General features: G+C 49.2%; 2 protein-coding genes across 19 annotated transcripts in view; one reads left to right on the forward strand and one right to left on the reverse strand.

Annotated features, from left to right (window-relative positions):
• HNRNPAB (heterogeneous nuclear ribonucleoprotein A/B) overlaps positions 1-8,369 on the forward strand; it is a 25,859-nt gene extending 17,490 nt beyond the window's left edge. For 5 of the 14 annotated variants that reach the window (XM_084886705.1, XM_084886706.1, XM_084886704.1 and 2 more), the window contains exons 6-8: positions 201-312; positions 983-1,123; positions 1,342-1,948. In XM_084886705.1, coding sequence (XP_084742831.1) covers positions 201-312; positions 983-1,123; positions 1,342-1,412 — 324 coding nt within the window. In that variant the 3' untranslated portion in view covers positions 1,413-1,948. Of the gene's footprint in view, positions 1-200; positions 313-982; positions 1,124-1,341; positions 1,949-2,110 lie in introns of those variants that run through there. The other 9 variants (XM_084886701.1, XM_084886702.1, XM_084886700.1 and 6 more) reach the window with 2 other exon arrangements.
• Positions 1-22,290, reverse strand: part of PHYKPL (5-phosphohydroxy-L-lysine phospho-lyase) — a gene marked incomplete at its 3' end in the record, with an annotated part of 24,329 nt that extends 2,039 nt beyond the window's left edge. The window contains exons 1-13 of one of the 5 annotated variants that reach the window (XM_084886656.1): positions 22,164-22,290; positions 21,416-21,534; positions 20,274-20,433; positions 17,084-17,158; positions 16,442-16,529; positions 16,249-16,365; positions 14,845-14,927; positions 14,350-14,575; positions 6,248-6,402; positions 5,788-5,877; positions 3,172-3,302; positions 2,462-2,542; positions 1,130-1,281 (exon numbers count right to left, since the gene is read on the reverse strand). In XM_084886656.1, the coding sequence (XP_084742782.1) occupies positions 2,475-2,542; positions 3,172-3,302; positions 5,788-5,877; positions 6,248-6,402; positions 14,350-14,575; positions 14,845-14,927; positions 16,249-16,365; positions 16,442-16,529; positions 17,084-17,158; positions 20,274-20,433; positions 21,416-21,534; positions 22,164-22,228 (1,377 nt within the window). In that variant the 5' untranslated portion in view covers positions 22,229-22,290. Of the gene's footprint in view, positions 1-1,129; positions 1,282-2,461; positions 2,543-3,046; positions 3,303-5,787; positions 5,878-6,247; positions 6,403-14,349; positions 14,576-14,844; positions 14,928-16,248; positions 16,366-16,441; positions 16,530-17,083; positions 17,159-20,273; positions 20,434-21,415; positions 21,535-22,163 lie in introns of those variants that run through there. The other 4 variants (XM_084886655.1, XM_084886653.1, XM_084886654.1 and 1 more) reach the window with 4 other exon arrangements.
• Between the last annotated feature and the right edge of the window lie 584 nt (positions 22,291-22,874).

The following is a 22,874-nucleotide window of genomic DNA, read 5'->3' on the forward strand; positions in this document are numbered from 1 at the left end:
AGGCTCTAATGTGGATCTTGGTTGTGTAGGTTTTAGTTATGGTTCTCAGAGCTTCTAGCCCAAATGTGGTTTCACAGCCTGTCATATTTTATTATTGAGAAGATGGACCAAGTCTCAATGTTGGTAAATGAGGTCATTGTGCACAGTCTCTCCCCAGAACTTGTCCCTGTGGCCTGACTTCCTGTCCTCTTGGCTTGTAGTGTGAAATCAAGGTGGCTCTGCCCAGAAAAGTCTATCAACAGCAGCAGTATGGCTCAGGGGGCCGTGGGAACCGCAACAGAGGGAACCGAGGCAGTGGTGGTGGAGGTGGAGGTGAGTGGAACATGGATGAATATGGGTCTGGTTTCCCTGCCTGCATGGAGCTTCCATGCCTGTCTTGTGGGGGCTTACTCTGGTCTCTGGTGGGGCAGGGTGGGCAGGGACAGGATTGGCTCTCCTGGGTCTGGGCTGTGCTGCTGCTGGTTGGAGTGGAAGAGCCCATATTTCCCATGTGGTCTGGGGCCCCAGGGCAGCGGAAGATGTGTATTGTACTTTGCGGGGTAGGGGTGAGGGGCCTGATGGGTTTCTGTGGCTGTCCTGAGTCTTGGTCCACCCATGGGTGGGTGGGCAGAAGGTAGGGCAGGGCTGTGCCAGGCGCTTTACCTCCTTCTGCCCTAGGCCCTCTGACTCCAAAGCCTGAACTCTTTTTTAAGGCCAAGCTGCCAGAGAGGATTTGTGTATTCAGAGGGTGATTTGAGTGAGAATGAGTTCCTGCCTCTTTGGCCCTGAGAGAAGTTAGGTTCCGATCTGTCTTCCTCTGCAGCTTGGGTCTAAGTGCAGGGTCAGGTTAGGGCCCTGTTATACCAGGACAGCAGCCCCTTCCTTGGCTTCTACTTCTGAGTTGCCATAGTAACCCCGCCACCCAACGGGCAGGATTTCCTCCATCCTAGCTCCTGCGTGTGCTAAATGGTCCATGGGCCCCTGTGCCCTGCTCCCCCCACAGGTCAGAGTCAGAGTTGGAATCAGGGCTACGGCAACTACTGGAACCAGGGCTACGGCTACCAGCAGGGCTACGGGCCCGGCTATGGCGGCTACGACTACTCGCCCTATGGCTATTACGGCTACGGCCCCGGCTACGACTACAGTAAGTAGGAGAGAGGGCGGCCCCATCCAGTCACCCACCTGGGAGGCAGGACAGAAAGTGCAGGGGTCACTGGCAGCAGGGGCTTTTGGAGTCAGACAGGCTGGGCTTTGTAGCCTGCCCCAGGGGTGTTGGCTCTGGTGAGGATTTGAGCCAAGCGCCTGGCACAGGAATAAATGTTCAATAAATCTAGCTGCTATCATTGTTGTTCTTGTCCCTAGGTCAGGGTAGTACGAATTACGGGAAGAGCCAGCGACGTGGTGGCCATCAGAATAACTACAAGCCATACTGAGGCTTCGGCAAGAGTGCCCGTCTGACCGCACACGCTTTGTTTGGATATTGAGTGAACACAAACAATTATGTACCAAATTTAACTTGGCATACTTTCTATGGCCTGTCCCATGTGCATCTTATTTAAAATTTCCCCCCTGGAAATCACTCTCTTGTTTACTATTTCCAGAGCTCTAGTTGTTTTAGGCAGCGTGTGGTGTCTGAGGCCAGAGCGGCTTTGTGGGCTGATTTTATTACTGGGTTACCCAGAACCAGGTGGGAGGGTCTGTTTCCTGCTGCCGCTCTGCATCCTGGACCTGTGGACCCTGGTTGTAAAAAAGTCTATCTTAGGAAACCAGTGTCACCTTTTTTCACCTTTTAATTTTATATTATTTGTGTCATACATTTCCTGTAATGGAAGTGTTAATTTTACTGTACTTTTTGGTACCTTTTGGGAATCTAATGTATTGTAAGGTATTTTACACGTGTCCTGATTTTGCCACGACCTGGATATTGAAGCTATCCAAGCTTTTGAAATAAAAATGTAAAAACCCCCAAGCCTGGGTGAGTGTGGGATATGCGGTGCCTAGGACTTGGGCCCCTTTAAAGTAAGGAAATGGCTGGAGGTTTAAGGCAGCTGTTCTTGGGGGTGAAGATTGTGCAGCAGGGATTCTGAGACACCTTAGAACACCTTTCTTAAAACAGGGTTCTGTCTTCCAGGACAGTGAACCTACAATCAAGGATGCCCCCTCCTGGCTGAAATGTAATAGCCTACTCTGGCAGCACCTATTTGCTGCTGGATTGGAGCACCTCAAGTCTGGTGGCAAGAGGAGGCAGCAGGCTGTGGGACTGGTCTAGGTGGTCGGAGCCTGAAAAGGAGTTTTGTTTACCCTCACTCCTAGATGGAACTGGCTGGGGAGGATGGAGAGAGCTCAAGTTAGCCAGAGCCTCCCAATGATGGAAGTATCCTATGGGAAGGGGACATCACCTGAAACAAAACTTAACACAAAAAAAGGCTTGGTTTCCTGGGGGGTACAGAACGGTTCAGGAACCCAGATGTGGCCTACTCACCTAGTCAAGGACATTACACAGCAGGGCTACCACAGAGCTGGGGCCTTAGCGTCTCACAACTTCTCACCTTTTCTTCCATGTCTGGGAAAAAAAACACCCATAACCACCCAAACTGGTTAACCCTTTTCTGCTAAAGGTCCCTCCTGCCTTCAGTGTCTAAGCTTGAATGGCAGTTTGGAGTTGGGCTCACTGGATAGGGCCATGGTCCCCTACCTTTGACCTATATGTATGTGGCACTAGCCATAGGATCAGCAGCAACCGAAGCCAGTTCTGTGCCTCACCTCATCCAGCAGGTTTTAAACCACCTCCCAATTGTGTACGGGGGATGGGGGTGGGGGGTGGGGGGTGTTGGCCCTCAGCTCTGGAGCCCTGGGGGCAGAAGTGAGAGCCCAGAGGTGGAGGACAGGGAGGGTTGGTTCTGATCTCCAAGAGATAGGACTTTACCTATTTAGGGGGCCACCCCTGCCCAGAGCTTTGCACACATAGCCCTTGGGGGTTGGATCAGATCCCACCTCCCAAGTGTTTGGGAAGCCCCACCAGGCACAGGCAGAAATAGTGACCTGGGCCAGTAAGATCCCCTCTCCACTACAGCTCCCTGCTTCTTGCACTATCCGGAGGATACCTAGCCCAGCTGTTGCACACTAGGCCATTGTAGCTGCTGGGTTGAGTTCTAGGGACATGGTGAGCTGGACACTGGGCTTTATGCTTACCTGTTAGGATGGCATCCAGCTTTGCCACCACATGTTTTACGTTGTCTAAGCTGAAGCACATTGGGGGCTTAAATTTCAGGACGTTCCTCCCAGGGCCATCGGTGCTTAGCAAAATGTAGTTCTCCTTCAGCCTGTAGGACAGGACATAACAGCCTTGCTATACCACCAGCCCAGGGCCCTTCACGTGGTCTTTAAGGCCTTTCTGTGCCTGGCTTTGGCCTACTCCCGCCACTGCTTTTGGAACCCTTCATAGGCCAGCAGCCCCTGCCCCTCCCATCCCCCCCTTCCCCCATAGGGCACTGGTTACCCCTAGTAAAACTTGATTCCTATCCTTTTAGACCTGGCCCTGGGAAGCAGCATAGCCTTATCTGCCCCTGGAGTTCCAGTCTAGTCTGAAGTCCCTGCATTTTCCACTTCACGGTTTATATTACGTGTACGGCTTGCTTTGTATATGTATGGGAAATGTCCAACATTATAAAATGCCATCCCCTTATCTAGCTTCAGTAACTTGCCCTGCTCCCTGCATACAAGTAATCTTGTAATTTCCAGACAGCTCGTCAGTTTAATTTCCACTTTTTAAGAGAATGACTACCTTACTTAATACTATCATTGGTACGTAAAGTTATTTCTAATATTTCACATTTATACTTTTAACCTAGGAAGGTGCCCTGGCCAGGTAGCTCAGTTGCTATAAGAGCATTGTCCTGATAATCCAAGGTTGCGGGTTTGATCCCTAGTTAGGGTACATAAAGGAATCGGCAAGTGAAAGCATAAAGTGGAACAACAAACCAATGTGTTCTTTTTCTTAATGCCACCTCCTACCCCCCACTCCCAAAAAACCACCTAGGAAGGCATTTTGGTTACTGAGAGAATGGGGTCTGACATGATTGTATTTATATTCTGACCTCCACTCCCATTTAAAAATACATTTTTATTGGTTTCAGAGAAAGGGGGAGGGAGAAAAGATAGAAATGAGGGAATCCTTGGTCAGCTGCCTCCTATACATCCCCCACCAGGGATTGAGCCCACAGCCCTAGGCATGTGTGCTGACTGGAATCAAACTGATGCTCAACCACGGAGGTACACCAGCCAGGTTCCACTTCCATTTAAAAAATATATATTTTGATTTTTTACAGAGAGGAAGAGAGGGATAGGAACATCGAGAGAAAATCATCGATCAGCTGCCTCTTCCACACCCCCCACCAGGGATGTGCCTGTAACCAAGGCACATGCCCTTGACCAGAATTGAACCCGCGACCTTTCAGTCCTCAGGCTGATGCTCTATCCACGGAACCAAACTGGTTTCAGCTCCACTTCCATTTTTTAAAATTTATATTGTCTTGTCAGGAGCCATGGTGTCCCAGATTGGCCTTAGCTTGTTTGGCACAGTGGACAGCATTGGGCTTGTGGACCAAAGCGTCCCAGGTCCAATTCCAATCAAAGGAACATGCCCAGGTTGTGGGCTTGAGCCCCAGCAGGTGGTGTGCAGGAGGCAACCAATCAATGGTTCTCAACATTGATGTTTGTCTCCCTCTCTGAAATCAATAAAGATGTATTAAAAGAATAAGGTCTGGACTTCAAATTCAGCTCTACCACCTACTAGAAGTGAAACACCCATCCTTGGTACCAGTTTCCTAGCTGAACTGGAGAAATCACAAGTGGCTATGAGATGGAGGAAATTAGGCTGGGCCTCAGATCCGATTCCTTCCAACGGGCCATGCTGGATTCCTGAGCTGAGACTGGTGGGGTGGGGTGAGCATGGGCAGATGTGTCTGACCAACAGAGAAGGCAGGGACTGGATAGTCACTTAGGGGAAGGGTCAATCTCAAAAAACCCTCATGGAGGGGAAATTTTTTACATTTTGTTTTTTTTTTTAAATTGAGTTTTTACAGAGAGGAAGAGAGAGGGATAGAGAGTTAGAAACATCAATGAGAGAGAATCATCGATCAGCTGCCTCTTGCACACCCCCCACCGGGGATGTGCCTGTAACCAAGGTACATGCCCTTGACCGGAATCGAAGCTGGGACCTTTCAGTCCACAGGCTGACGCTCTATCCACTGAGCCAAACCGATTTTGGTTTTTTTTTTGGTTTTTTTAATATATTTTATTGATTTTGTACAGAGAGGAAGGGAGAGAGATAGTTAGAAACATCGATGAGAGAGAGTCATCCATCAGTTGCCTCTTGCACACCCCTACTGGGGATATGCCTGCAACCAAGGTACATGCCCTTGACCGGAATCGAACCCGGGTCCCTTCAGTCCCCAAGCCGACACTCTATCCATTGAGCTAAACCGGTCCCGGCCAAACCGATTTTGGCACATTCTTACTGTTTTATGTGAATTCCAAACAGAATGATACACATTTCCCAAGGAGTTTTTGAGGTGGGGGAAAGGAAAGGCATAAGGAATAGAGATAAAAGGGAAGAAAGGTGCTGAGGCTGGAGTCTTTATCAAGTGAAAAATGTGAACTGGTTTGGGCAGGGGCTTCCAAGTCCAGAGATGATACTCCACCTAGACACACCCACCCAGATGAGGAGCCAGGAGTCCTGTCCATCCCCTGTCCCTGCTGTGGCCCTGGAGAAGCTCTGCAAAGGCAACTTGTTAGAAGAAAAAGTACCTGGATATCAAATAATCAGCTTCTTCAGTGGCTGGCGTCCTTGTGGCCTCATCTTTGATCAAATCCACACCAATAAAAAGCCCGATGCCCCTGGAGCAGAAGGCGATATATCAGAGTCCAGGCTTGAGGGACCACAGGCCTGCCTTACCCTGTGCCTTGGTCTCAGCCAAGTCCCATTGGAAAGTCCACCACTCCTGGAGACAGTCACAGGAACTGATGGTTGGAGGTGGTGGGGGTAGGGTGTGTGTGTGTGTGTGTGTGTGTGTGGTCATAGCTATTTGATCCTAGCTTTTCCCATCCCTAGAAGTGCCACTCTGGACAACAGCCCCTCTCAGTGCTTTAGCTATTCCCCTGTGGTGATTCCTGCCATCCCAGGTGGTTAGGAGGTGAAAGAAGAAATGACTCTAGGCCTCTTGCAGGTTCTTGGTTAATGGGTAGTGACTGTTGCCCCAAGCCTCACCTGATGTCCCCGATGATAGGATGCTTGGCTTTCTGCTGCTCGAGGAGCTCCATCAGGAAGCTGCCTACACAGGCAGCGTGAGCCTGCAGCTGTTCCTTCTCTAAGACATCCAGGACGGCCAGCCCCACTGCACATGACACTGGGCTGCCCCCAAACTGAGCCAGGGGCAAAGGGCATGTCAGATGTCCAGCAGAGGAAGGGAGAGGGAGAAGGGAGAGGCATCAATGATGAGAATCACTGATCGGATGCCTCCTACACGCCCCCTACTGGGGATTGAGCCCATAACTTGAGCATGTGCCCTGACCAGGAATCAAACCCTGACCTGCTTCATAGAGCTATACTCAACCAGTGAGCCAAACCTGTCTCACTGTAATTTTCCTTAGTTCCCTCTTTAATTCCAAAGGCGTGGGGCAAATAGCTGCAAAATGCTATTCTTGGAAGCACTTTTCTTATTCTATTGAGATCTTGCTTCCAGGTGTATCCTCTGGCTCCAATATTTCCCACTCTGTTACTTTAATTTTTCAGTTACAGTTGACATTAGTCTAAGATGACATTAAATATTTTAAAACAGTGGTTAGATGTTTTTTTTCTTGTTAAGCCTCACAGGATATTTTTTCTCCCCATTTATTTTATCTTTTAATAAGTTTTTATTTACTTCAGAGAGAGAAAGGGAGAGGGAGAAATAGCAATGTTGAGAATCATTGATCAGCTGCCTCCTGCATGCACCCTATTGGGATCAAGCCCACAACTGGGCATGTGCCCATACTCAACCACTGAGTCACACTGAGTGGGCTCCATGGAAGGGAAGGAGGAGGGAGAGAAACATTGATGTGAGAGAGCCACATCAACTGGCTGCCTGCCGCAGGTATCCTTCCTGCAACCTAGATACGTGCCCTTGATGGGAATAGAACCTGAGACCCTGTGGTTATCAGGCCAACAATCTAACCACTGAGTTACAATGGCCAGATTTGACATAATTTTGGCTCAGTTTTTGAAAAAAATATATTTTTATTGATTCGAAAGAGGGAAAGGGACAGAGAAACATCAATGATGAGAGAGAATCGCGGATGGGCTGCCTCCTGCACGCCCACAACTGTGGATGGAACCCACAATATGGGCATGTGCCCTCACCGGGAATTGAACCAGTGACCTCCTGGTTCCTGGGTCAATGCTCAACCACTGAGCTACGCTGGCTGGGCTGGGCTCAATTTTTTTTTACAAAAATTCTCTACATTCTTTTTGTTGTTAATCCTCACCCTAGGATATTTTTTCCATTGATTTTTTTTTTTTTTTTTTTAAAGAGTGTGTAAGGGAGGGGGAAAGACCTATGTGAGAGAGACACATTGACTGGTTGCCACCAGCACGTGCCCTGACTGGTGCCGGGGATGGAGCCTGCAATGTAAGTAAGGTACATGCCCTTGACCAGAATCAAACCTGAGACCCTTCAGTCCGCAGACTGGCACTCTAACCACTAAGTCAAACAAACTAGGGCAGGTTCAGATGTTCTTACATCAATGAGTCTGTTGTTGACCAAAACATTATGCTATAGCTCAATGATTTGACTGTAATTCAACATGATTTGACAAATGTGTAAAATTAGAACCTTCACCACAATGAGGACACAACACATTTCCATCACTTTTTTTTTTTTTTTAGTGCAAACGCTATTTTATTTTTAAATATATTTTGTTGATTTTTTTACAAAGAGGAAGGGAGAGGGACAGAGAGTTAGAAACATCGATGAGGAAAAAAAAAAAAAAAAAAAAGAGGAAAAAAAAGAAACATCAATGAGCAAAATCTCCACTTTCCAGTTACTTGTATCCCCCTCCACTACTGGCCCAGGCGGCCACTGACCTGATTTCTGTCATTACAGTTTTGCCTTTTCCAGAATGTCATATAAATGGAATCACAGAATATGTACCCCTTTTGTGCCTTGTTGCTTCTATTAAAAGTGTTTTTGAAATTTATCCATTTTGGTATGTATTAGTTTGTTCATTTTGTTGTTGCATAGTATTCCATTGTACGGACATACCATAATTTGTTTATTCAATCTCCTGTAGATGAACCCTTGGGTTATTTTGATTTTTTACTATTAAGAATAAAACATTAATATTTATAAGAAGTTCTTTTGTAAACATATATTCTCATTTCTCTTGGGTAAATACCAGACTGCTAGATTATATGATAAATGTATATTTGATTTTATAAAAAAGTTTTCCAAAGTAGTGGTATCATTACTTTCATAGACTTATGAATTCCAGTAGTTCCACATTCTTAAAAACATTTGGAATTGTCAGGTTTTTTTTTTTTTTTTTAATATATTTTCATTGATTTTAGAGAGAAACATCAATCCACAGCCTACCTAATGCCCTCCCACTGGGGATCCAGTCCACAGCCCAGGCATGTGTCCTGACCGGGAATTGAACTCAACCCTCCTGGTACATGGGACGACGCCCATCCAACTGAGTCACCCTGGCCAGGCTTGTCAGTCTTTTTAATTGTAGCCATTCTAATGGGTGTGTAGTGGTATCCTGTAGATTATCTTGAAAATTTGTATGCAGAGCCCCATACTTGAGATCACAAAAAGCTACCAAGGTGATTCTGCTATGAGGCAGCTTTTTTATAGGTCAAAAATTATGTGTGGAATGGACAAAGGATATATTGAGGCTACAAATTGTATATTATTTAACCATGAACTTGCTAAAAGGTAGTGTGTCTTTGGTGTAGAATCATGACCTGCCCAAGATGCTCAACGAGCACAATAGATAAGTCTTTACCCCCAAGACCACCCCAGAGGGACAATAGAAAGAAAATGAAAGCTTTGACACAGTTCTGGAAATCTAGAAGGCCATGCATATGTGTAGGGATATGCTCATGCCCAATGCGAAATTCACGTTCAGGAAAGATCTGAAAAGTCTTGCGGCTCCGAAGGAGGAGGAAGGAAAGGCTAAGGCTGAGTTGTAAAGTGCTTGGCTGAGTGTTGAAGCACACCCTACCCACACCATAACACGTCAACTCTTGTGAAAGGCTGAGACACCTTGGTTCCAGGCATTTAAGGCGATGTCTGCCCAATCATTAGATAATTACTAAGCTAACCAAGCAGAGACTACAGTGGCTATTCATGACAAAAAACAGATTTATAGAATTAGTTCAAAGAAGGCATAATACAAAGAACAAAAAGCAATAGACTACAATGAGATACTATGATTTCCAAAGTTGCCACATTATATTATTTAAAACTAGAGGCCTGGCCTTTGGGATTGGGCCGAAACTGGCTCTCTGACATCCCCTGATGGGTCCTGGATTGCGAGAAGGCACAGGCCAGGCTGAGGGACCCCACTGGTGCATGATCAGGGCCAGGGAGGGACTGCAGGAGGGTTCTAGGGCATGTCCGAACTGTCATAGTCCCAATTGGCTGGACCCCAGCAGCAAGCTAACCTACCAGTTGGAGTGTCTGCCCTTGGTGGTCAGCGCACATCATAGTGAGCAGCTGAGCAGTCTTAGCACATCATTAGCACATTATGCTTTGATTGGCTGAACGGCCAACTGGTCGACTAAACACAGCATATTAGGCTTTTATTATATAGGATGTCCAGTTTTCAACAAAAAACAAACAAACATGCATTGTTGACGTAAGAAAACATCCAAACTTGTAGAAAATTTAATTTACTGATTTGAGAGAGAGAGAGAGAGAGAGAGAGGGAGAGAGAGAGAGAGAGAAGGAAACACTGATTTGCTGTTCGACCTAACCATGCACTCACTGGTTGAGTCCCACACTGGTCCTGACCGGGATCAAACATGTAACCCCAGTGCATCAGGATGATGCCCTAACCAACTGAACCACCCAGCCAGGGCTGTAAAGAATTTTTATGAGTACTTGAGCCAAAACTGACAAGCAAAACAAGCAAGATTTCAAATGCTCAAGAGTATGACAGTTTTTGGGTTTATTTTATGTATTTGAAATTAAGGAAATATAGAAAAGATTAGATAAAGGTGGTTTCAGGGATTGGATTTTAGGGTAGTTAAGATTATGTGTTCTCTTGAGGGTATTAAGGGTTATTCTGGCATTTTTTTAATTTTAATTTTATTTATTTATTTCATTAAATTATTATCTGTGTACATATTTTAACATTGCCCGCCCCCCCATACATACCCTCCCTCCCCAGAGTTTTGTGTCCATTGGTTGTACTTATATGCATGTATACAAGTCCTTCGGTTGATCTCTTATCTGGCATTTTAAAGGTGTCTTAACTTACATGCACGAGAACAGTGGGAAGGCTTGCTTAAACCTTTGCTCATAAGTTACAGGCAAAAAGAAAAAAAAGTTATAGGCTTGGGTGGGACTATCCATCATGAACTGCCCAGTTAGGAAATTAGGATTAAAAAATTTTTTTAAAAAATTTATTTCAGAGAGGAAGGGAGAAGGCGATAGATAGAAACATCAATGGAAAAAAGAATAATTGAAGGCTGCCTCCTACATGCCCTCTACTGGGGATTGAGCTCACAACCTGGGCATGTACCCTGACTGACTTCCTGGCTGATGCTCAACTAATGAGCCACACTGGCCAGGCAGAAATTATCATTTATTATAGCAACCCCTTTTTGTCCACAAAAGAAGGAAGCATGGTGCATATGGATTGGTGGAGAGGAAAAGCAAGCAATAGAAACTGAGAATTTCCCTAAGGAAACCCAGATTTTGGCTTTGTTAGACAAAGGCTTTAAGTGTCATATGTTAAAAGAGCTAAAGGAAACTATATCTAAAGATATAAACTATATAAAAAGGCTGTAACCGGTTTGGCTCAGTGGATAGAGTGTTGGTCTATGGACTGAAAGGTCCCAGGTTCGATTCCGGTCAAGGGCATGTACCATGGTTGTGGGCACATCCCCAGTGGGGGGTGTGCAGGAGGCAGCTGATCGATGATTCTCTCTCATTGATGTTTCTAACTCTCTATCCCTCTCTCTTCCTCTCTGTAAAAAAAATCAATAAAATATATGTTAAAAAAAAAAAAAGAACTAAAAAGCAAAACATGAAAACAAGGTCTCACCAAATATAGAATATCAATAAACAGAAATTAGAAAAAAGAACCAAACAAATTCTGGAGTTGAAAAACACAGTAACTGAAATAAAAAATCCACTAGAGAGGCTCAACAGTAGACTTGGACAGGCAAATGAAAGGATCAGCAAACTAGAAATATGTCCAGTCTGAAAACCAGAGAGAAAAAAGAACTGGGGGGGGGGGGGGAAGAACAGAGCCTCAGAGACAAGTGAGATACAATTGAGTATACCAACATATGTCAATGGGAGTCACAGAAGGAGAGGAGAAAGGGGCAGAATGAAAAATAGAAATAATGGTCAAAACGTCCCCAAATAAGTCCATAAAATAATGTACAATAAGGTGACTACAGTTAAAAGAACTGTTTTGCAGTCTTAGCCAATTTGGCTCAGTGGAAAGAGTGTTGGCCTGTGGACGGAAGGGTCCCCGGGTTTGATTCCTGTCAAGGGCACGTACCTTGGTTGCAGACTCCTCCTTGGCCTGGGCCCTGGTTGGGGCTTATGCAGGAAGCAACCAATCGATGTGTTTCTCTCACATCAATATTTCTGTCTTTCCCTCTTTCTTCCACTCTCTCTAAAAATCAATGGAAAAATATCCTCAGGTAAGGATTAAAAAAAAACCTATATTGCATATTTAAAAATATATATTTTAAATTGATTTTAGAGATAGGAGGGGAGAGGGATAGAAAGATAGAAATATTGATGAGAGAAGAGCATCAATCAGCTGCCTCCTGCGTGCTCCCTAATGAGGATTGAGCAAGTAACCTGAGCAGTAACCCCTCAATGGCAGACAAAATACACAACGCCCAGTTAAACTTGAAGTTCAGATAAACAATAAGTTTTTTTTGTATATGATAATTACTTAAACTGAAAATAAAATATCTGAACTTCAAACTTAACTGGGAGTCCTGTATTTTTCTTTGATGAATCAGGCAGCCTTACCCATGGAGGTGCCCTGCCCTTGTCTCACTTGTTCTAGGCTGCATTCTCATAGCAAAGCAGAGCCTGCCATTTAGGTGTTCAGTTTATCTGCTGCCTTTTTGTATGCCCCCCCCCATATTTATTTATTTATCAGAATTTTATCCAAACACTAAAAATTCTATTAAATATATTTTGGGGAAAATATTCTATCATCTATACTTCTTTGTTTTCCATTTCTGTAAAACTGTCATATAAGTATCTACCCTCATCACGCTACCTTTGAGAATTAAACCAGTTAAGTGATGTTAAAGTTTAGCAATGTTCCCCGTTGACCTGGAGAATCTCTTATACCTGCTGGTGGGGTGTTAGCTTGTGACCTGCTTTGGAAAACAGACATCATTGTCTCAAAATGAACATGAGCCAGCAATCCCATTCTTAGGTTATTCCTAAAAACCCTCTGGCACGTGCAAACAGGGTTTATATAAATGGTTCATACCAATAAGCACTGTTCACAATAGCAAAAATCATGAGTGCAACTGTAAAGCACATCAACAGCATTGCATAAATAAACCAAAAGTAGTTTATACAATGGAATATTATAACGAGTCAAAACAAATGGACTTCAGTGACAGGCGATGGGGGTGACCCTTAGTAGTATGTTAGGTGAAATAACACACAAATCCCTAAAGACTACATACATCAGCCTGATCCACTACTTACAAAGTTAAAAAACTGAGAATAACTAATGAATAAGGGATTCAGAGTGATGGCTATCTGGGCGGGGGGAGGGGAGGTGGGGGGGAGGGACTGGGAGCAACCATACGGGTAAATAGACGCAGGTTATTTTCAAGGTCCTAACTTTTATTTGGGATGATGGCTTCTCAGATGCTTGTACCAGTAATAAAAGTAACCAGTTAACGGATTAACTAAAAGAGGACTATTCGAGAACAGGCGATAAGTCTTTCATGAACCATGGACTGACTACATAATCCATGTGCGCTTCAAGACAGACAGACACAAACACCAGGCTCTGGCTCCAGTGGGTTGTCTTTCACTTAACACAACCCACTCCTTCCTCCGCGCAGGGCCAATTCCTCCTCATCCTCCCACACCCATTGGAATCCTCCCCTGCTCCTTCCATTCTTCTGCGTGCTCTTACCCTCGTCCCTGTGCCCTCCAGGCACTGTGAACACACTGCTCCCGTGAGGTCTTTCCGCACCACGTGAACAGGTTTATGAGCCCATCTGCCCTCTGAACAGTGAACTTGTTTAGGGCAGAGGCTCTGTCTACGTGTCAGCTGGGTATGTAGTGAGTTTGCCGAGCACCAGCTTTCGTCCTTAAAAACCTCTGACAAATCTCAACCACCCTGCCCAATCCTGACATGTTTCAGGCCCAAGTTCAAACTGACTCTTCTTAGGGAGGGGACAGTGTGTTCTTTCCCTCAATCTTTGTCCTTCCCTATTCTCCTGTGTCCAGATTTGGGCTCCTTCTCTCTTGCCTCCCTGTAGTCTTTCTCCACACTGAAAACTTCTAACGTGTATTTCAGATCTTGTCTCTCACAGATTAAAACCCTCCCTAATCTCACAGCCCTGGGGACTAGTCCACTCTCCGCTCTTTTACCAGGAGGCCATCTGCTGACCACATGCTCCCCTCACCCACCACATAGCTGCGCTCTTGGCGCCACTGAACGTGCCGTGGCTTCTCCTCCAACCGGGGATCCACTTCCCTTAGGGACGCTCAATCCCACACCGCACCTCCTCTACGCTCCCACTGCAACACGAGCAATAATCCTAGGCCATCCACCACCCACACAGCTCCTCATGCATTTTCACCAGCTTTCAGCACAGGGACTTGCACACAGTAGGCAGCTTCTGCTGGAAGGGGGAGAGGGCCTCGTTTTCTTTCTATATGTTTTATGAGGCATAATTTCTTGCCACAGCTTTTGGGTTGATACTAATTTTAAAGAGGTTTGTTATTTTCCTCTGACCTGCTTTACTGTTCCCTGGCCCCCACCCACCCCCACAGCACCTTAGACATCTTTGTGGTGGCACAGTGCCGGGTCTGCGGCCTTGCTCAGATTGTCTGGGGCCTATAAGAACCCTCAGTGCTCCCCGGAGCCTTCACTCACCGTATTGAAGTACTCGACACCGGTGGCTTCAAATGCTCTTGCCACAGCTTGGGTTGTGGCCACACAGGCTACAGGGTGGCCATTGCCAATGGACTTGCCCATGGTGACAATGTCAGGGACAAAGTCTTCCCCCTGCAGCTGGAAGGCCCAGAAGTGCTTGCCGACTCGGCCAAAGCCCACTTGAATCTCGTCTGCAACAAAGACCCCTCCAGCCTTGCGGATGTGCCTGTGGCAGAGGACAGAGGGCTGACGGCTGACGGGGCGACTGCGGTGAGAGGGATCAGATCAGGAGCTGGGAGGCCTTGGGACTCTGAATCCTGGCTCTGCCAACAGTGAGGTTGAGGCCTTAGGCAGATGGATGGCCTCCTAGGGGGCCACTATTTTTTCAGGGGCTTCGAAAACTCTGGCAAACAGGTGAGACGGAGGATGTCATTTGGAACAAAGGTTGGGAAACCGCATTACAGCCCTGGCCTCCCTGGAGCTGCCCCTCCTTACTCTGCCACTTCTGGGAAGTAGCCAGCAGGGGGAATGATCTGCCCTCCCACACTGGGCAGAGACTCAGCGAAGAATGCGGCAATCTGTGGACAAGAGGAGATGTCAGGAACACTGACCTGGAGGTGCTGGGGCAAATTCAGAGTCCTGCTGATGCTGGCTCAGGGCTGGCTCCAGGCAGTTGTTGCACCCCTAGTTTGGGCTCCTCATCACATCTGTTTTCTAGATTCAGCCCTCAAACCAATTCTTACAACCTGGATGCCTCCAGACTCCTATACTTAGCATGCCTCAGAAAAAATCCACTGAATTCTCCCCCACAAGCCTGTTTCTCCCCTGCCCCCATCCCTGATCCAGCCCCCTCCTTCATCCATCAGTCAGCACAGCCTGACTTCCTCTGTATCATCTCTGCACCCACTCCTTGCCATCCACCTGGACACCTCTGCCTCCCACACATCTGCCAGTTTCTGCCTTGGCCTCCTGCCAGGGTCTTCGAACTGGGTGCCTTTTCTAGTCCATCCTCCAACTAGCCACCAGGGGGATGCCTCAACCCAGACACCAAGCTCTCCTGGTTTGAAACCCTTTCATGACCCCTTCTGCTCACAGTAATGACTTCCCAACTATGTTCTGCCTTAAAGCTTCTTTAGAAGCTTCAGCCGGATGAGGGAAAAGTAAATAGGGTAGAAAACTGGTCCCTCAGCCCTGCTGCCACCAGAGCAACCTCTTTTCTGGTTTTATGTAAGTGGGTGTAGAGTATCTGAAACACATAGGCCAGCCTTCCCAGATCTGGCTCTGCCAACCTTTCTGGCCTTGTAGCCTGCCTGCCTTTGCTGTTATATTCTGTGTTTACCGGTATACCCAGAGAGCCCTCACTCCCATCACTAACCACCTCCCCTCTACTGTCACTGTGGCTGCTGCTCTTCCAGGTACAACCCATCTGTTCTGTCTCTGTCCTCTCCATTTCCACTACGCTGACCTGGGTTGGGCACTCCACTTTGCTTACTCTCCTTCAGGCTGGCCCCATTCAAGTGTATCTCTAGTCTTATTACCCTCCCTCTTCAAACTCTTCGGAGGTTTGCCATGGTCTCCAGCCCCTCGGCACCTCGGGGCCTTTGGGATCCGGTCCGCCTGCCTCTCCAGGCTCGCCTCTTGCTCGCTCAGCCTGGTGTCCCACTCGATGGTTCCTTACCCTCTATTTAGGATGCTTTCCTCTTTTACCTCCAACTCATATTACTGAAATCAGGCAGTACCTTCTCGAAGGACCCTCCTTCACAATCCAAACCAGCCCAGTCTGGGCCCCAGGACACATCTCTGGTTCGGAGTCTCTCCGGGTTCTCTGTATCTAGCACCAGCAGCAACAGAGGAAGTGATGGTCACTGTTGGCTGGGCTGGAGCCATGCAAATAGTTACCTGCCTGCCCTGCTCCTGTGCGCTGCTGACCACACGTTTCACCTCACGGGCATAGGCCTCCGCCGGGTTGGGGTGGTCCTCCCGGTAGAGGCCCCGGTATGTGTCTGGGAGGGGTGCCTGTGGGGAGTGACAGCGCCGTGTCACACAGGCTCGGGGTGGCCACAGACCTGTTGCCCCCTTGGGCCGTGCATACCACATGGACCCACTCCTTCTGGCCATCGAGGTGCCGGAACTTGTAGGGGCTGATGTCGATCAGGGAGCTCAGGTGACCGTGATAAGCACTGGGGAGAAGAAGGGAGGGTGGGCTCAGGCCCAGGTGGCGCGAGTCTCTGGCCTGGCCTTGACCAGCATCTACCCTCCTCAGGAGACACACCTTTCTGACACAGCCCCCTAGTCCTAGGGCTGGGGATGGGGATGGGCACAGGCTGTGGGGTCAGTAAGACTTCCTCTGAGGCCGTGGAACAGGGGCTCATTACTTAGGCTCTCTGGGGTCAGTTCTCTCCTCAGTACAGTGGCTTCTCAGGGTTGTAATGACCTTGGATGTGCTAAGGCACTAACCCTGGCCCTGGGCCTGTGCAGCACATACTACATGGGAGCCACTGTTGGAACAGTTTTAATACCTCAAATGTGGGGCCAACTCTTAACCCCTCACAAAGCTTCCTCAGCTTCCCAGAAGCTGCCCTCCTGGAAGAGAGACCAGGGCAAAGAGCCCCCGGGAGTGTGTTGGGAGTGTCTGCAGCGATGGTCCCTCATCCTTCCTGCCCAAGGCACCCAAAGTTATAGCCTCATTGATCCCCAACAAGTGGTGGGCCAAGCTTCTGGGAATGGCACTTACTGGTCTAATACCACCACGTCCCAGTGTCCTGTGTACTGGCGGGCCAGCCTCAGGGCTAGGTCATTGGCCTCCGACCTACAACAGAAAAGGTGGGCACTGCTAAGGGCTTTCCTTCCTGGGGGCCTGCTTCCCACAGGGAAACCCAGAGGAAGGTGGTGCCCTGCCAGCAGCAAGAAGATTCTTGGGACACCATTCATTAGTAACTAGGTACAAATCCATCAAAGGCCTTCCTCCTGTGTGCTAAGACTAGGGGCAAAACAGTGAAACAGACAGACCCTGACGCTCCTGGAACCTACATTCTGGTTTGTGTCACAAAAGCAAAAAACAAACAAACAAAACCATTCCAAAAATCCAAACACCAAAGAAAAAAAGAATGTTCACTCAAAAGGACCAGATGGGACCCTACTTTAGATAAGGGGGTGCTATGGGCTGAATTGTGGGTCCCACAAAATTCAGATGCTGAAGTCTTCAGAATGTGGCTGTGTTTGGAGATGGGGCCTTTAAATAGATAAATACGTTAAAATAAGGCCATTAGGGTGGGCCCTCACCCAACCTGAGTGATGTCCTTCTGAGAGGAAATGTGGACACAGAGACACCACGGGCTCATGCACACGGAGGAAAGACCATATGGAGACAGATGGCCACCTGCAAACTGAGGAGAGAGGCCTTAAAGAAACCGAATCTCCTTAAAGAACGCCTTCATCTTGGATCTGGCGTCCGGAACGGTGAGAAGACAAATGGCTGCCTTTTAAGCCTGCGGTCAGGGCGGCCGGGGCATTGGTTACGGCAGCCTGAGCGAGGACAGGGGTCAGGAGGGCTCCATGAGGAGGCAACACCTGCACTGAAGCCTCAGCGGGGTGCTTCCAGCACAGCAAGCAGCACTGAAGAGTTTTAACCACAGAGAAGAGACACGATTCAGCTTCCATCCGAGGAGGAGGCCTCTGGCTGTGTGTGTGTGTGACGGAGTAGAAGGAAATCAAAGTGAAAGTAAACCCCCTGAGCTTGCCAGGTTTGGAAGGTGGCCCCTTGCCCATCCACAGCAGTCATAGATTAAAATAAAAAGAAAAAAAAAGTGGGAGTGAGGAGAGCAAGGAGGAGGACAGGCAAGTGAGAGTGGTGGTGGCCACGAGGAGAAAGGGAAGTGGCTGGAGCCATCCTAGAGGTGAGAGGACTGATGCAGGCTTGGGAGAAGGGTTTCTGCCATGAGCAGAGATGCAGATGGTTCTGCCATTTACCAGGCAATACACTAGCAGGGGTCTTCAAACTACGGCCCGCGGGCAACATGCGGCCTGCAGAGGAGTCTGATCCGGCCCGCCAGGTTTTTTTGGGCAGTGAGCGCAGCCGAGGTGTTACAGTAGGAATTAGTAGTTCATATAGTCCGGCCCTCCAGCTCTCTGAGGGACCGTGATCTGGCCCCCACTTTAAAAAGTTTGAGGACCCCTGCAATACAGGGTGCGAGTGGCAGTGAGGGGGATGTCCTCTTGGGAAGATCTGGGGTGAGTGCCTAGAAAAGGAAGGGAGAGCTGGGGCCATGGTCCCACTCCCGGTGCTGGCAGAAGACAATCATGTCCTTATTGCCTTTTCCACACGGGAAGCTGATGTTCAAGAAGTCAAGGGGGTGGTTAGAGCACATGGGAAGCATCTGGGCTTGAGAGACAAGTTTGGGAGTAACCAGCACGAGGAGGCTAGGTAATCCCATGGGAACGGAAGAGATCAGGAGGGAGAGGTTCAGAGAGGACCTGCCCTGAGGCACAGAGGAGGAGTTAGCAGAGGAGACAGGAGAAGCGGCCAGAAGCTAGGGAGAGTGAGGATGCGCAGTGCCCTGGAAGCCAGACCAGAAGCATTTCTAGAGAGAGTGTAACTGTCAGTATTGCTGAGAGACAGAATAAGACAAAGGCAGCAAAGAGACCACTGCATTTGGCAGCATGGAAGTCGCTGGAACCCACAGAGTGAATCTGGTGGAGTAAGCCAGCAAATGCCCCTTCCTCCGCTGCCAAGGAAGCCAGCTCCCTGCTCTTCCTAGCGAGGCTCCAGCTATGGCTTCCATTCCTTATGCGGGTGGCTCTGGGCACACCAGCTTCATTTAAACTGCTCTTTACACACACACACACACACACACACACACACACTTCCAGTTTAATCGTTTCCTTGGCGTAAACATGAATTTTTACACTTATTTGATCATATGTAGAATTGTAATTTATATTTTTACCTTAAGAAATATTTATATAAAAATGTATATCCATTCATATGTATTTTCCTTACAATTCTGAGGAAGTGAAAAGTATCAAAAAATAAACTGTTTCCTTATCTATAAAATGAAGATGTAAATTCCACTTCCTAGAAAAATTGGAGGGGACTGATTAATGTACTATGTCAGTGGCAATGATAATGATAATACTATAATCTAAATGCCTCCACCTACGATTTGTTGGAATGTTCTCTCAGAATGCTGGTTCTATGTACATGTCGTCGCCTGCCACTCTGTCTCCACTGCCTCTTCTAGTGTGTGCTGCCACCATCTGTCACCTGGCTGCTGAAATGGCACTTAATGGTGTCCATTCTCCCTCTCCACCAGCCCTGATGACATCACCTGCCTGATCAAAATCCTCTGACGACTTCCCAATGCTCATAGGATAAAAACAGGTTCTTTATTTGGCTGATAAGGTCCAGGATGATGGGCCCTGTCTCCCTCCCCAGTGCCTGCTCCCCTTCTCCCCTCCCTCACTGGCTGCCTATAGTTGGTTCCTCCAGTGTGCTGGGCACCATGCATCTTCTGCTGCAGAGCCTTTGCACAGGCTGTTCTGTGTGGTAATCAACCTTGATAAGAACACTTACGATGGGGTGGGCGGCACCCTTCCTCCTCATCTATTCATCTCCTCGTCAGCTCTTAGTCTAGATTCACTTCTTCAGGGAAGCCTTTCCCAGTTCTCTCAGAGCAGGCCAGGTCTGCTTCTATGCCTCTTTATATCCTACTAGAGGTCCGGTGCATGAAATTTGTGCACGGTTAGGGTCCTTAGGCCTGGCTGGCAATCAGGGCCAATCAGGCCTTCTGACTGCAGGCCAGGGCCTTCCTTCCCTGGCTGCCGGCTGGGGCCGTCCTTCGTTTTGCACTCTGTGGGCTACACTCTGCTGCTCACCGGTGAGCGACTCTCCTCATCTTGCTAGGGGGCCAGCTGCAAGCACTTACCCAGAATTCAGGAAATAAAACACACAGAGCTTCTCTGGCAGGGTCTCCGACAGCCTCTGTGCGAAATCCACAATGTTGTTGTGCAGGTATCGGCTGTTGGTGTTGAGCACTTGGTTCTGTTCATGTGCTGCTTGGACCACGAGAGGGTGGCAGTGCCCAACTGGAAGAGGGCCACCTCCATCACACAGCTGACTCTGCTCATCCTATCCTTCCGGCCCGCCCCCACCCCAATCCGTACACCCAGCCAGGGGAGACTCAGTATTGGAGGAAGAAGGGGAGAGGGAAGAGGGGAGCCTGAAGGCAGAGGCAGGAGACACATGCCAGTTCTGGAAAGGGAGACTGAGAACGGATTCTGGCGGAACCCCCCCTTAGAAAGCCACGTCCTTGGAGGGAGGTGGTGTGCTACATGGCAGGGGATGGGAGTGTCTGCCTGAGGGCTTGACCTCATCAGTCAGAGGGGGCTGGAGGTAACAGCCGCCCAAGATGATGCTAACAGCAAACACGTGTTGGGAGCCCGCCGGGTACCAGGCACATGCAAACCAAATTACAAGAATGAACTCAGTGAATCCTCCAAACCACCCTCAGGTGGATCCTTGGCATTATCATGTCTATTTTGCAGATGAGGAACAGAGGTTAAGAAACTTGCCTAAAATTACAAATAAGTGAAGGACAGGGTATAAACCCAGGCGTTCTGGGACTAGAGCCTCTACTTTATTAACTTCCAAGGTGCCTGCTCTGTCAGACTCGCTTTCCTCCCACTGGCTCTGGCCGCCCGATCTGGATAACGGAATGCCTACTTCCGTTTTCTTCCCTAGGGCCTGAGGTGGTCACTGGGGCTGAGGCCTTGCCATGACCCCCAGCACTGGGCCAGGGGAGACCACTGCTGGTCGTGGCTGGACTGACTGCTGCTCTCTCGGCTTGCCATCAGTCCCAGGTGGGACTGGACTCCCAGACAAGGGTCTCAGACTACTGCCTGGTTTAGCACCGCTCCTACTTGGAAACTTTGACAGCTACACCAGAAAGATTGGGCCTCTTCTGCTCAGCTCAACCCCAGTTCTCCGCACCTTTCTGCACCTCAGGACCACCCTTGGACCAGCCCTGGCCTCCTCGCCTGCCCAGCTGGCCCGAGTGATGGTACTGACCGTGAGCCACATTGTTGATGCAATCGATGTATTCTGCTCCCTGTTCATCATACAAGTACTGCCCTTGGCCCCGGACAATCTTAATAGGATCCTCAGGAAAAAAGAGTCTGCAGGAAGAGCTGTGAAGACCGGCAAAAAAAAAAAAAAAAGTGGACAGCCATGCCTGAAGGCCTGAAGGGGGAGTCCAGTTTCTGGAAAGGGTGAAAAAAGCTTGAGGGGCACCATGTTGCTTCCCTGCCTCCAGTCCCCCCACATAGGTGAGGGCTGGGAAGGAGGAAAAGTGGAATGGAGGGTGGAAGCAGTTGCTAAAACTTAAATTGTTTAAGTCATGTTAAAGTTCCGTGGCCTCATTCATTTCCGCACGTGTCTGCATCACCAATCTATCCTCGAATCCCGGGAAAAGGTGGCCGCCCCAGATTCATTCAGGCTCCCTAGGGGAGTGTTTCTTGCTGGGATGGGTGTCAGGGAGGGTCCCCCACCCTCCATGGCTGTCAGCGCAGTTACCCTGCTGCCCGCCCTGCTGGCTGCCGACTCCAGGCTCCGCCAGAGGCTGCCGCGCGAGGTCCTCCCGGTGCCCGGCAAGAGGCCTTCTCCGGGGGAAACGGGCCAAGAGCTCGGCCCGGAGTCGCAGGGTGGGCCGAGGGCAAGCAGCTGCCCGCAGGGCCGAGGCTCGAACTAGAAAGCCGGGCTGGGCCGGCGGCGTCGCGCAGAACAAATGGGCCGTGCGTGCGCGCCCCCCGCGCCTTACCTGAGCAGCCGCCGCCTCCGCGCCAGCGTCGCAGCTTTCCCGTGCGGGTCGGAGTCCGCGGCCATGACGCCCGGCCGGTGCGCTGAGGAGCGCGGGACGGCCCCGCCCCCTCACTAGCCCCGCCCCTTCCTGCCATGGCCCCTCCCCTCCCATTTGCGGCCCCGCCCCTCCCGCTTTAGCCCCACCCTCCCTGTCGTGGCCCCGCCCCTCCCCTCTGCGGCGCCGCCCTCTCCCGCCCCCTCCCACCCCCTCCTGTTTCAGGTTCGTCAATTCTTTCGGGGAACGAGCCTGGCCGGTTTCTTACAACCAAGTGATCCCAAGGAAACCTCCGCGGGTAGCGGTCCCCAGGTGCGCTCGCCGTTGCTCCCCTGGCGGGATCGGGGCTCCGGAATCAGTAACGGAGCCGCCTTCCCGGTGCATAACTTGGGACGCGCCGTGAGTGTTTGCTGGGACTCCAGGCCGGTGACCGCGAGCTGTGTCCGTGCTCATGGAGCATCAAGTGTTTAGGCAGGAGGAGAGTGGGGAGGACTTCTGAGCATCAGAGTAAGCACGTGGCCAGGACACCGAGGCCCGGAACCGGCAAGGACTTGGCTCTCACACAGCAAGTGTGCAGCTCAGGCCGGCCTGCCTCCCAGCCCTGGGAGCGGGAGGAAACGCCCCCTAGGAGTGAGGTGATGCAAAGCTGGCAGAGCAGAGAGAGCCCTCCTGGGG

This window comes from Pipistrellus hanaki, assembly GCF_964339955.1.
Source record: "Pipistrellus hanaki genome assembly, chromosome: 5".
In the NCBI taxonomy this organism is placed as follows: domain Eukaryota; kingdom Metazoa; phylum Chordata; class Mammalia; order Chiroptera; family Vespertilionidae; genus Pipistrellus; species Pipistrellus hanaki.